The sequence below is a fragment of the Stegodyphus dumicola genome, chromosome 8, assembly GCF_044657685.1.
Source record: "Stegodyphus dumicola isolate Sdum_Otavi_A_Nest chromosome 8, ASM4465768v1".
NCBI lineage: Eukaryota > Metazoa > Arthropoda > Arachnida > Araneae > Eresidae > Stegodyphus > Stegodyphus dumicola.
This window is the reverse complement of record NC_140775.1, coordinates 93,787,627-93,802,016: the sequence shown is the minus strand read 5'-3', so window position 1 is coordinate 93,802,016 and position 14,390 is coordinate 93,787,627. Positions and strand designations below refer to the sequence as shown.

At 32.9% G+C, this 14,390-nt stretch overlaps 1 protein-coding gene across 1 annotated transcript in view; it reads left to right on the top strand.

The window, feature by feature from the left end:
• Nucleotides 1–14,390, top strand: part of LOC118181384 (putative cytochrome P450 49a1) — a 93,870-nt gene that overhangs the window by 68,307 nt on the left and 11,173 nt on the right. Inside the window, exon 11 of the mRNA XM_035350511.2 lies at nt 12,430–12,545. Within this exon, the coding sequence (XP_035206402.1) occupies nt 12,430–12,540 (111 nt within the window). The 3' untranslated portion in view covers nt 12,541–12,545. The remainder of the gene's footprint in view (nt 1–12,429; nt 12,546–14,390) is intronic.

Genomic DNA, 14,390 nt, shown 5'->3' with positions numbered 1-14,390 from the left:
TTTTCTCCTTTTATGCTGTGCATGTAATTCGGTTATCAATTTTAACTAAAACGAAAATGTTAGAAAAACATCTTCGTTTTATTTATAAACCACATTGTAATAGATATATTAACCTAACTTACGAAAATGTTAAGCACACATCTTTCATCTTATTTACGAATCACACATAACGTAGACATAATTAATTATTGTATTGGTCTATTTAGTTAAAAATAAATATTTATGTGTATTAACTCACATGTTCATGGAACCGGAATTTCTATGACAGATGGGCAAGTCACGGCTTATCTGCTCCAGATCTGCTTTAATTCAAGCCGGAGATTTATCTAACCTACCATGGCAGTCACAATGCAAAAATAATATCTGTTATATAACCTTATCTTCTGAGGACCATTCAAAGTCCAGACCGTGGAAATTATGGTCTACATTGCAAGTTTCACAGTGGTTGCACAAATCAGGACTCTGATAATTCTCAACCGGGATTTTGCTAAGAATTCCAATCCGCAGCTGGCAAGATGAACGAGCTTAAACCCACTCCTACCCCTCTACCAAGATTGCGGAAACAATCTAGAATTGCAAATTGTGGCCTATTTATCAACTCGGAAACAAGGCGAAGAGGGATCACGCATCGGTGGAGGTCTGCTAACTAGACAGGAAAATTATTCATCAGTGTCATCTTCCCAGCGATGGCCATTAAATGTGGTTTTCGTTGGCGGGGTATTTCCAAGAGAAAGTTATCTTCTGTTACCAAAGGTTTATGTAGCAAATTTCAAAAACTAAAACATGAAATCGATTCCAGGTTCTTCGCTCTGGGGTTGGAGTGATTCACTCTAAGGTCGGCTCGTCGTGACAAGCAAGGATGTATTTAATAAGATTTCAGGAGATTTGGAGTAGTAATTTAAATGTTTGGTCTAATTCAAAAAATATCTTCAAATTCCTATATATGTTTATGCTGTCACTTAGAGTTAAGCGAAAGTACCTCACCATTAAGTCTAAAGAAACGAGTACATCGTATGTTATTTGTATGTGCATGTGTTATATATCTATGAATTTGCAGTAAATGTGTTACATATCTATGAATTTGCAGCTCCTGAAAGACATTTTCGAACGATTTTGATCATCTAGGAAGGTAATCACGTTAGCGAGGTGAAGTGAAATATCGATGTTTATTCATATTCTAACATATGCTGGTCACTTTCAGAGATGCTCCCCTTTAGGTTTATACATAACATCCATAAAGGCTTTTTATTTAGTATGCCAGTTAGTAAAGCAGCTCGCGTAACACTGAACCAAGTTTCAATTCCCTAAGAAGACATGGATGTTTATGATTATTTCTTCCTCCCTCTCGCAGATATAATATCGCTGCACTTCTTGTGGTGCGTCCTGGACAACTATCTCTGCGCTGAGAAGGCTAAATAAACGACGCGGCCATTTCCAACCGATACTTAACCACCAAGTGTCAGATCTTCGAAAAACAATAATAATATTCATAAATACTGCATACTTATTTAAAACATTCACATAACATTTAAATATTTTTAAATTAAATAAAATTTTACTAGAATTAAAAACTATAAAATTTAAAAATCTGACTGTATTCGGTTGTTGAGTTTGTTTATTTCAATACGGTAAAGTATTGGCATGTTACAAATAGAATGGCCGATTGAAAAAGAAGACAATTAAAGAAGAATACCTGTTTAATCAAAGTAAGTTCCAGTGGCAAAAGCACATTGTTTCTTGCGTTTGTAAAATTAGTGTATCTGGAAGTTACGAAGTCCTCGCTGTCTTATAAATTGATTCATAGTTGGCAAAGTGTTTCTTGGTTAAAAATGGCTGAAGTGCAGGAAAAAAATTGTAAGCTCTTCGGGAAGTGTCAGAAGAGCACTTGAGGACGAGGCATAATTTTGTATTTCAAATTCTTGATTTATTTTACGGTTTAAATTTCCGTATGTTGTTGGGTGTTATCCTGGAGCAATAGAATTCCATATCTATTTACAGGTGTTGTTGTTTAAACCCAATCTCTCATGCATTTGCCACATGTCTATTCAATATAGAGCTACATTTATCATTTTACCTCTTGGAAGGAAAGAGTAATCAATAACAACAACGAGCGTAGCACTTCCTGGAGCCTAGTCACTGCAATGAATGTGTACAACTGTTATGGAATACCTATTGGTTATCCAGACTCACTATTCGTTGCAGAAATGTCTCTTCTTTAATTCTTTTTAAGACAGAAAGCACATTTCCAGACGTCATGCTTTGTTTTCTTCAGTGAATTCATGAGCCACCCACTTATCAAGATTTCGTATTTTTTGCAGTCAAGCGCCATTATACAGTTAAGCACCATTATACAGTTAAAAAGTGTACATTTAGTGTTTATTGAATTTGTCATGCAGTCTTTCCGGGATTTGATTCGATGAAATCGTTTTAACTTCTTCGATACAATGGAGAAAGGATCTTAGGCTTTCTTTTGTAACCTCACATTTTCTGAGCGAAATTTCCCAAAACAAAGGTTAAGGTAGTACTTCCGCCTTCTTAGCATGCCTTCATGGTGTATTGTTCAGCACGCTTGACGCGTATTCGAAAGGTCCGTGGTTCGAGTTCCGGTGAGGGCATTTCTCATTTTTCACGTCTCCCGCTTCGAAATAACCTAATAACTCTAGAAAGTGACTGAATCTCTTATTAGTTGTTTCTCCATTAAATTATTTATTCATTTATTTTTTTAATTGCAGAATTCCCAAATTCGAACTCAGAATTTCTCACTTTGACTCAATATTTACTCAAATTTTGCACTTTCAGTAAATGTTTACCAAACGTAATTGGCTAAGTTTCGTAACTGACTTAATGTCAGTAGTAGTCAGCGTCTAATACTCGCTGAAAGAAACCAATACTATGGTTGCATCCCTTAGTCACATGGCAGAAAAAATTTACTTAAAATTCAGAACTCAGAGCTTGGTAAATAAATATATATATCGTCATAACCACATATTCATATAATCATAAGTAATTTGGACATAGTAGACATACAATTGAAGGAAGTAATGAAATCTGGAACTAAATTTAGACCAGTTCAAACGATCAGCAAGAACTCCAGCCCCCGCAATACCGGAAATAACGTGAACGAATTAACATTTAAAACAGAATGTAAACTCAGCCTTCCCAGTAATACATTCTTAGCATGGAAATAAGGGTCTTTTAGAAAAATTAAGACTAGATTAAATAAATTGAAATTTATAGGAAAACTGAAATAGAGTACAATCAAGTAAATATACTCTAAATTAAGAGGAAATTTTCTATTACCAAAATAGATAAAACAAGCAATAATTTCAGCATCCTATGAAAACAATGTTACAGCCAAGTAATTGAAACTAAACTTCATCAGCATATTTCCTACAAAGGAAGCTTCCATCATCAACAAACTAAACGCCTTTCATCTCAAACTTAAAATTTTTGATGCACTTGACTGCAACAAATTCTCTAACCCATATGCGCTTGCCAAATTCCAAAAGAAGAAACCACTTAAATTCAGATTTACAGCCATTGTGAAAAATATTATAAGAAAAATATTGACTACATATTTGCGATCCAACCAAAAAAATCGTTCTATTATTCTTAGCTCAGCTGACCTAAATCACGGTTCCTGTTGGATTATCAACAATAACTTACCTGCTATTTCAGCTATTCAAAATCACAAGAGTCTATAACTTCTTCCAGATTTATTCCCTGAAATGCTTACTAGGTTAGCAAAAGACAAATAGAAAGCTTTTTCTCCGATGCGCGCTTTTTCAGAACCTTATTAAATTTAATGACACGATTTTTAAACAAATCAACGGGATCCCTAAGCTCTCTAATTTCTCTTCACAAGTCTGCAATTAATATTTATTTGCAAAAAATAACAATTTCAGAAGTCTTTATACAATACAAATTTAAAAGTATTTGCCAATATCTACAGGTACATAGAAAATGTTAGCACTTCAGCAATTTTGTATTTGTTGAGAAAGTTCATATATACTCTTCTTGCTTAACGCTTCAAATTAACAAGAAATAGAATTTCTTGATCTACAGATTATTCAATACAATAAAATTAAACTGTTTGATAAAAGAAGAGAATTTTAATTTACTTCTATTAAACTAATTAATAGGCATATTAACTTACTGAAAAAGTTATTCCCAACACAATAATCAATCAAATTAATAGATTCAAAAATATTTATCCTGAAGTAGATTAAAATGTTGAATTAATTTTACTCACGCAAGGTTTTATAGGCAATCCAAATCCATATATTTTATTTATTATTCATTTAATAAAGCAGGCGTTAACTTTCGAATTTAATCTTTACTCTAACAAGTTATGCTTTCTTATCTTAAACCATCCAAGGATTATGATGAGACCGGATGCTTTGTTAGCTTAGAAAATTTGTACATTCTGTATTTAATTGTAAATTACTTTAATATAAGCAGTTCTGGCTACTTTTTTATTAACAGAAAGCCATTTAATTGCTACATAAATCAAAGATAGTGGATTAACTAAAACTAAGAAAAGTAAATTAGCTTAGCAGCTCTACGATCAGAATAACGCGCAAGTTGGCTGTGATCTAAGGTCGGAGAAACAAGTCTAATGGCGAAAATGACTGCAAAATACTACTCGCAAGAAAATCAGATTAACAATGTGGTCCTCAGTAGGCAGGACACGCTCTTTTCTATCCTCTAAAACCTTCCTTTAAATAATCTCTTCTTTCTACCTCATTTGAATATCGCGCGAGCTAGAAATTTATTTTCTGGTAGGAAAATGGAAATGAGAGAGCTAAGAAAGTAGTTTTAACAAAAGATAACTGATCAAAAACCTTAAATGAGACCTTATAACATGTCACCTTCACTATTAGTAGAACCGTTCTTATATTTTATATCAAAATCGTACTTATATAATTTTAAAGACCATCGGAATAGTCTGCCTATGGAGTGTTTTATATTGAGCCAAGCTAAGACAGTATAATCAATATGTACAGTAAAATGATTCCCATGCAAATAGTAGAAAGTTTTATCGATAGTATCTACAATGGCTAAACATTCCAACTCAGTAATTACCTATTTTTCTCATGTGATTTTAATTTTCGAGAAAGAAAAGCTACAAGATGTAAGCTACAATCTGAATGGTCTTGTTTTAGAACTGCTTCAACAGCTTCTTTAGATGCTTCTATAAATACATGACAGGGATATTTTGGAATAAATAGTGTTAGAATGGTCTGTAAATTAAGCCATCTTTTAAACTTTTAAAGGCATTTTGTCGTTTTAGTTGTTCATTTCTACAGTGCATTTGCACAGCGTTCTAGTACTGTATCTATTCTAGGTATGGCCTCGAAATCTGTTTTCTGTAATGAATATATGATCTACATTTTGCTCCATTTCTTTTGTAAGTTAAAATTAGAGGAACAGTATAAGAGCTAAATTATGGTTTTATGATACTTCCATGTAATAACTCGTCTATTTGAATTTTAATTTCATTACTCTCTTTAGAGGATACTCTATGAGATCTGTAAGCTACAGGAAGTTCTGTAGTCAATATTACTTTTGGATATTCAGTATTAATACAACCTATATATCACATTTAATTTTTGCAAATATGTGGCTGTAATTATTTAATAATTCTTTTAAATGAGCATTTGCACAGGAACTTTCGCACAAATTATTTTCAACATGACTAGCATAGTATTTTCACATAAATTTAAGAAATGACTCTTAAAATAATTATTTTAAACGTATAGCTTTGCTTGGATTTCTCTCAAATTGATACACCTGATAATCAATAAAATTCAACTGCGATTAAAAAAAAGAAACACAAGATGAAGACAACAATAAATAGTACAAATAAGAATATAAAATAATAAATTTGTACGTATTTTTCCGATTTTCCATGATAAATTAATTAATTTAGTGACATAAAGGCCTCTAGATAAATAAAATAAATTTCTTAAAGTTTCAGTTTCGAAATTCACAAAATTATCAATACAACTTAAAGTATTCTCAGATACTACGTTAACATGGCCACCTGTATAGATAATTACCAAGTTATTTCCTACGTTAACATTTAGCATAAAATATTGACATTTTTAGGTAAAGTTTGATTTTGGCAGAATGGAGGTTGATGATAATTTAAGGCGGATGGCTATCTCAATGGTGAAGATTGATCATTTCTCCAGACCGGATTTTGAGTCAAATAAGATCTACAGTAGAATGGTCTTGGAGTATGATATCTTGGATAACTAAAATATGGACGAAGATTTTGTCTAAGTATACTAACCTGGACACATTAGTGGTGATTTGGGATTCTTCAGATGAGCTTGAAAATGGAAAGAACTTTACAGGTAGAGAAATCCAATTTTGAAATTGAAGTGAACGTATATTTTAAATAGATAATAATATACTCTGGGTTTGGTTTAGCTGATTATGAAAAAACACATTAGGGTTATCTGCCTAAGAGGAGGGATGCCTTCGTGGAAGATACAGGAAACTGGGTCATATACACGTAACGCATGGGAAAAACCACGAAAACGCACATGCAGCCAGCCAGTTCGCCTGGAATAGACCCAGGTCGGAACTAGTGCTCAGCTATTACACTGCTCGGCTGCTGGTGAGCTATTAACTTAGGGTATTATTTCGGTAATTCTTGGGTAAGTGACTCAATAAGAATTTGATCACTTAATTCAGATACTAGTTTTAATTTTTAGCTGAGCTATTTATCACTATCTTTAAATTAATTATAACTGACTGAAAGAAAGTCATCAAAGCTAACATGTTCAGAAGTGGAAAATTAATTAAAAATGTCTCTTTTAAATAGATTCCAATTACCTATTTCGACACATTCTCGAATAAAGAATGGCAAGGCCTCTCCTTTTAAACAATCTGGAAATAAAGCTTTTTTTTCTTTTTCAGAAAGGCCTTTTAAACTATATCATGTTTAAGCATTTTGCTCTTCGATAGCATTTTGCTCTTCGATTCCATCGTAGAAGTAAATGTTTGTCCTAGCTGGTTATAAGAGCTTTTCGACAGACAGGAGATTTTCTACGATATATCAGCTAGTAGCTGTGGGAAACATGAAATGGAGAGATGCAAAAATCCTTGAAATCTTTGAGGTACACAGCGAAGGGTCGATGGGATAAGAATACAAATCAAGTTCAATACAATTTAGATACTAAAAAAGTTATGAAATTTACACAATATATACAGGTGCGAATTAATATGCAGCATTGTGATGAACTGTGTATTGTCGTTTATAGGTGTTTTTAGTGGTAGGATCATAGTCTGCTAACTGAGCAATATGAGCATATTTAGAGTTCATAATTTTACTGAAGAGGTTATGAGAACTTGTAAGAAGAATCTTGTGTATGCGAAATTTCGCTGATTTCGCACAACCATGATGTATTAGTAATTGCTCTTAGGATTTTATTTTAAAAAACTTCAAATCATTATCTACAAGATAATATTACTATCTTTTGTGGCGTCAGATACTGGACAGGTAAATTTATATTTACCTATAGAAAACGTTTTGGCTTGGGACATCTTTAAAGCCTGAGATAAAGTATATCTAAAATTTTGTCAAAAATCAATAAATCTTGTACCTAAACATAGAAAAATCACATTAAAATATTATAAAAAACCATGAAACACTAAAATTACTCACTTACAATTATTTAAAACAAAAGATTATAATACTACTTTAAAAAAACTACATGTTTCATGGATGCAAAAATTATCCTTTTTTTAATTCCCGGAAAAAACACACACACAAACTTAATTCATTCTATGATACTTTTTGATGCATTTGATGACAGCAGCTGTCACCCTTTGAAGCCGAAGATGAGCACATTCGATGACAGAATCGCAAACATTTGGTGATTTTCAATATGCAAACCGAGCCACGCAATAACTTTAATACCATGATCTGAAATTTGAAACGAACAATTTCACCTCAGTTCAATATGTTGCGACACATTAATTTAGCGAGAAGTCGTTGATCTTCTTTCTTTTCCAGCACTTTTGCTGACGTAACGTCCCATCTTATTTTACTGGCTAAACTTTTGCAGACACATTATCCTCTGGAGTTGGCGGCTGGAAGCTTTGGGTTTTTGGTTTTACTAAGAGAGAGCTGACTAGAGAAGGTATTAATTATTTTACAGTCGTATCTGGGATGGTGACATAGACAGACTTTGAAACTGCTGCGTAGATAACTTTAATTTTGGAGAAATACAATTCGCTTGATAGTTAATAGATTATTTTATTTCTATTAGATGAATTTTATAGCACAAATCTTCTTGGTCCATACACTACTAGGGGTGCTATAAACGCCCCATAATTATATATATATATGCAATTATATGCAAATTACATTATTACTGTAGATGAAGCTTCCCAGCGGTTAATTACATCCTTACGTAGCGACAGCAAGGGAGAAGAAAATGCTGCATATTATGCAACTGGAGTATTTATGGGGTCCGCTTATTTATTTTATAAGGTATTTCTTCCCCTTCTTAGCATGCCTTCGTAGTGTAGTGGTCAGCATGCTCGACGCGCATTCCAGACGTCCGTGGTTCGATTTCCGGTGAAGGGGTTACTCATTTTTCACTTCTCCTGCTTCCAAAAAATTACCTAATGTTTCTACAGTTTAATCCTGAACAGCATTTAGGTAAGAGCTTACAGCATTGCGGGTTACTGCAGAAGAATAATGACGTCAGTGACGCAGTACAGATGGTTAGAAGAGTTTTGTTTTTAAATTAAAATCAGAAATTGAAATTTCTGTCGTCAATTAAGTCGTTATTTTCTTTCATATTTTATAGCTTACACACACACATATATATACGGTAATTTTATGGATCGGATGAGGAAAAAAAACTAATTGCGTCTTTATCGTGGTTGGAATGGGGGTGATAGAAGATAGGTTGATACTATTCCATAATAGATAGCTGGATCTCTTTTGAAAAATTACAAAATCAATTGAAATATCTGAACATCTCTTTATTACTTGTTGATTTCTTTATTCAGACAGATCTTATGGCATAGTACAGCAAGTCTGCACCCCCACAATTTTAAACTACGTAGTTACACTTTTTAAACCATGCAGAACTATAATTTAGCGAAGAGACGTGATTTACCAGGACAGTGAAAACTGTGAAAGGAAGTACCCAACCGTTGACCGGGACTCGGAAACAGGCATGTAACCAGCTGGTTTTACGTGAATTTGCTACAGGCCGTTAGCTTCATGTATACATAAGCGCAGAGTGCCGCCGTAAAAATATACTCTATGACACCGTACGATAGCATTTTGCTCTTCGATTCCATCGTAGAAGTAAATGTTTGTCCTAGCTGGTTATAAGCGCTTTTCGACAGAAAGGAGATTTTCTATGATATATCAGCTAGTAGCTGTGGGAAACATGAAATGGAGAGATGCAAAAATCCTTGAAATCTTTGAGGTACATAGCGAAGGGTCGATGGGATAAGAATACAAATCAAGTTCAATACAATTTAGATACTAAAAAAGTTATGAAATTTACACAATATATACAGGTGCGAATTAATATGCAGCATTGTGATGAACTGTGTATTGTCGTTTATAGGTGTTTTTAGTGGTAGGATCATAGTCTGCTAACTGAGCAATATGAGCATATTTAGAGCTCATAATTTTACTGAAGAGGTTATGAGAACTTGTAAGAAGAATCTTGTGTATGCGGAATTTCGCTGATTTCGCACAACCACGATGTATTAGTAATTGCTCTTAGGATTTTATTTTGTAAAGTAATGATTTTCTTTTTGTAAGTACAGAGTGCTGGCGTACAATGAAACAAAACTAATTATAATGACACATAAGTGTGTTTTGATGCGTAAATCTAAGTTACACTGAGTACCCAAAAGGCAACTGTAGTATTTATACTCGGAAATTCTTTGTTTGAGTTCTAAATGATGACCGGATAAAAGCTTCCAACAATACCGCCGAAAAAGAGAGACGTAAATGCAGAAGTGAAAGGGGTTGTCTTTTAATTTAAATTAAGTTTAAATGTCTATCGCTAGTTAAGTGTCCTTTATATTTTTTATTTAACACAGACACACAAACACACACACATTCATATATATATGTATATTCGTATTAAATTCACAGCATTTTGCTGCGAAATTACTGCGGGGTTCTGCGTCGTGACTTTAGTATATTTTAATTAAGTTTTATTTTCTGTTAACAGCTGTCTAAATGTGTTCTCCTTCACATAATTATATACACGAATGCATATGCATACACGCATATACACGTACGAATATGCATTATATGAATTAAAACTGACTGTTACTAACTTAAAAGCGAAATAAAATAAAAATGCAAATTAAATATAATAAACAAATGTTTAAAACTACAATAGCATTTGAATAAGTATACTAAAAACTACTAAAGAATATCTACTATCAGGGTATAAAATTATTAAGATTTTTATTTCAACAAATCCAAGGACTATCTGCCTGAAGAAGAAAGGCTTTGTGAAGGACCTATTTAGGGTAGATGTTTAGTTCATATTCACGCAGAATACAAGAAAAATTGCAAAAGCCTTATGTACTCATATCAATCGGGCTTCAGAAAATCGGACGGATTAACACCATTTTATGCTGTAATTCATTCGGGACCTTAAAGGTGTAGTTATGAAATGAATTCCAAAAATATCAGATTCATATAAGATTAAGAATTTCTGAAAATAAGGATGCACAAATATGGAAGATAATAAAATTAACAGAGAATTGCAAGCGCTTAGAACGATAGGATAAAATGTAATTATCAATATTCCAAAATAAAATAAATTTTCAAGATATATAATAAAATTCGGAATAGGAAAATAAGAAAGCCAGGCAATGAATATTAGTAAGATCGAATTATTTGTGAACGATGTTTAATCGGAACAAATCAATTTTACCTTGTTTGAGCAAATTATTACTCTAAACCTAATGACATACATCTTCAGTAACACATAAAGTTAAGAACATAACTAAATATTATATTTATTTATTTATTTATATCAAATGGGGGGTTATCAGTCGACTTCGGCTTGGCCACTACTAAGGCCCAAAGTGGAGGTCACTTTATTATGGAGGCACCTGAGGGTGGGCCACCTTTATCTCCTATGAATGGACGGACACATACAACCATGCCTTCTCCGGGATTCGAATCCGGGTCCTTTGATATCTCAGTCCGCTCCCCTAAGCGCTATACCGTTTGGGTGGCACATAACTAAATATTTATTGCTACAAATTGTAGACTTTACAACCGAAGCTTGTAATTAACAAAATATAACCACCGCTACTTTTGAGATTTCTAATTATCACAAAATATTTAAATTTAGAAGAATACAAAGATAACGAAGCTTACAAAGATTCAGCTCCGATATATAGCTCTAGCACTAATGTTTCACAGATAAATAAATCAGTCACCGACTGCAACCTATTATTATTATTATTTACGTATTCCGCCCTGAGGCATTACACGGAACGGAAAGATGCCTTCGTAGAGGACTTTCTAAGGGAAACTGGCTCATATCAACATGTTACATATGGCGAAAACCACGAAAACGTCCATGCGGCTGGCCCGTTCGCAGGATTCGAACCTCGAACCGAACTAACAGTGTTTAGGAAATTTACCGCTCGGCCGCTGGTAGGCCATATGGCAAGCTATCTATGCGTAGTTTGAAAGGCTGGTTGAATCACTGTGTAAACAGAAATCGGCTCTCTAAATACTAGCCACATTTAATAGTATTTATATTTAGTTCTATTTCCTCTTCTAGTGTAAATTGACTAAAAAATGAAAGGTAATAAAAAAATTACGTGGTAATTAAATAAACCTTTCATTCTATAGTTGAATGTCCTAGATTTAAAGAATGCAGGATGCCTGATTCACGTGAAATTCTTCTAGAAAATTCTGTACTTTTACAATCAAAAGCCTTAATAATTCAATTTAAAAACATGAAAAACCTTTAATTAGTTTAAATTTTTCTGCTTTTACATACATATACATTTTGTTTAAGTAATTACCGATATTCGTTTAATGCTACTCTTAAGCCATCATACTCGGTCGCGTTCTATATTATGCGACATTATTTTCTATGCATTCACAATATATTTGCTGCTGATTAATGAGCACAAAACGGTAATAAAATGCTTTTATATACTCTTAGAACTTAATTGAAACTGAATGTAGCATATTTAATTAATATAGGAGACCTGTCATACTGCATGCCTAACATTTTAATAAAACAATTACATTAATTTCCTAAATACTTCCAATGTTATGTAGTTCAAGTAGTACTTTAATAATCTTTCTGTTGTACAAAGCATTAATTATAATGCGATATAAGGAATTGAATTGTATATCATGATGTATGAATAATATCGCCGTATTCTCTTTAGATAATGCAGAATTTCTGGGTTGAAAATAGAAACCAAGAAATAGATATCAACTTTCAACTCGTCCTTATGATCAAGAGCCCACTCCGATATGAATTTCACGAAAGGCGATAAATTTGGTAAGCTTTAATTAATTTTGTTATCAAAAATAATTTATTCTTCAGTTACCAGCTTTAATTAGATGCACCAAAATGAAGAATTTCTATTTCTGTTTGATGTGTAATATTCAAACGGTAATTAAAGACTACTTGACAAGGAAATTTTCTCTGATTGCTAAATTTCTCAGAGATAAATCTTAATTTTGTTGAAAAACGTATCTTTGAGTGTTTAAAAATGATTATGTATGCAATTAACTGCAATTTTAAGACGTTTAATAAGCGTTCTGTTGCGGAAATCTGCTGGTTTTATTTGCCTTGGAAATGATTAACAAAAGACTTTTAGTAGAAATGGTCTCATATTTACATATTCATCTTTTCCGGAAGCACGCGTATGGAAGCAATGTTTAAAATAAGTAGAATTAAAATGTGTATATAAAGATGGAAAAGCAGTCTGTTTCGAATTTAGACTTACTCTTTTATTGATAACTCTGAAGATGCTGGAGTAAATAAAAAAATAATAAAGATGATTTAAAATATGTGGATGTGACAGATGTTCCGTCTGCTTTCCGTAAGAGAGTGTGATAAAATTTGATTTCATTCTCGATTTTTCTTAATAATATCTTGCCTAGTTTTTTTCTCGAGTTTGTATTTCAGTTTAATGCTGTTTGTGCTGCACCAAACACAGCAACTGATTAACAAAGCTGAAAGCCCAAAATAATTGGCTATGTAAGATTCTATTGCTAGATATAAGATATAAATGATTTCAAACGTATATTATGTTTATACTGTGAAATATATATGAACATACTATAAAAATAATTCGAGTTGATCAAATTGATCAAGACTTAGTTCGAATATGATTATACTGTAAAAACTTACAGTTTTTAGTCCTGGTTTTCTATTTCATTAACGATGTCTTCTCTGGTATTGAAAGTCTATAAAACAGCTAGCCAATTTATTACTTAGTTTGTTTATAATCATTTAATACAATTTATACCCCCTGTCAGGTATTGCGGTTAAAAAAGTCGACTACCAAATAAATGGGACCATAGTCGAATATCGGACGAAGTTTGGTTATTTTATAATTATTTATATTTCTTCGCGAGAAGGAGGTGCTTAAATTGGTGCAGCCAAAAGTTCTATTCAGAAGCTAGTGATAGAGTAAGAAAGGCATTTCGAGATACTTGAATTCTACGTCCCAAGTTTTTGTCGTCAAAAGTAAGTTAAAGCTAGGCATATGGCTCATATTCATATTCTGGAATGGAACATTAATGACGAAAATACCAATAATGCCAGCCTCACTAGTCAGAATTTAAACCTCGGTCAAATTAGCGATGTTTACCGGCATTACACAGTCGGATATTTCCTGGCCGACTGGTACCTAAGGCGTCAGGCAAAAAAAAAAAAGGTGTTTTTGATCTCTCCATAATCATTCATCTGTTCATCCCAAGGGCTACAGATATGCACAGAGAGAAACGTTAAAGATATTATTTTAGATAAAGCGGTAGTGCATGTGACATTTGATTCATAAAGTCTAAATACTTTTAGAACTGAATTTTTGTCCACCAATGGTTATAATTCATGAAAACCAAATATGTTCCCCAAGAATTGGGTATTTTTGTCTTGTAGTGGTTACAAGCGAACAGCATTATACAAAGGTATACTACCCTAAAAGGTATCATACAAAATAGGAGAGAAATGTGAACTCTTTGCAGTAACTCATTGATCAGAGCAATCATTTGTAATTCGATTTCTTGAAGAAGGAATAAATTCTACAGATCATGCCGAATGAAAGGATAATTGTTAAATCATTAGGCATCCTTTCATCATAAAACGTGTTGTCAGGACGTAAGTTCCAAATTAAAA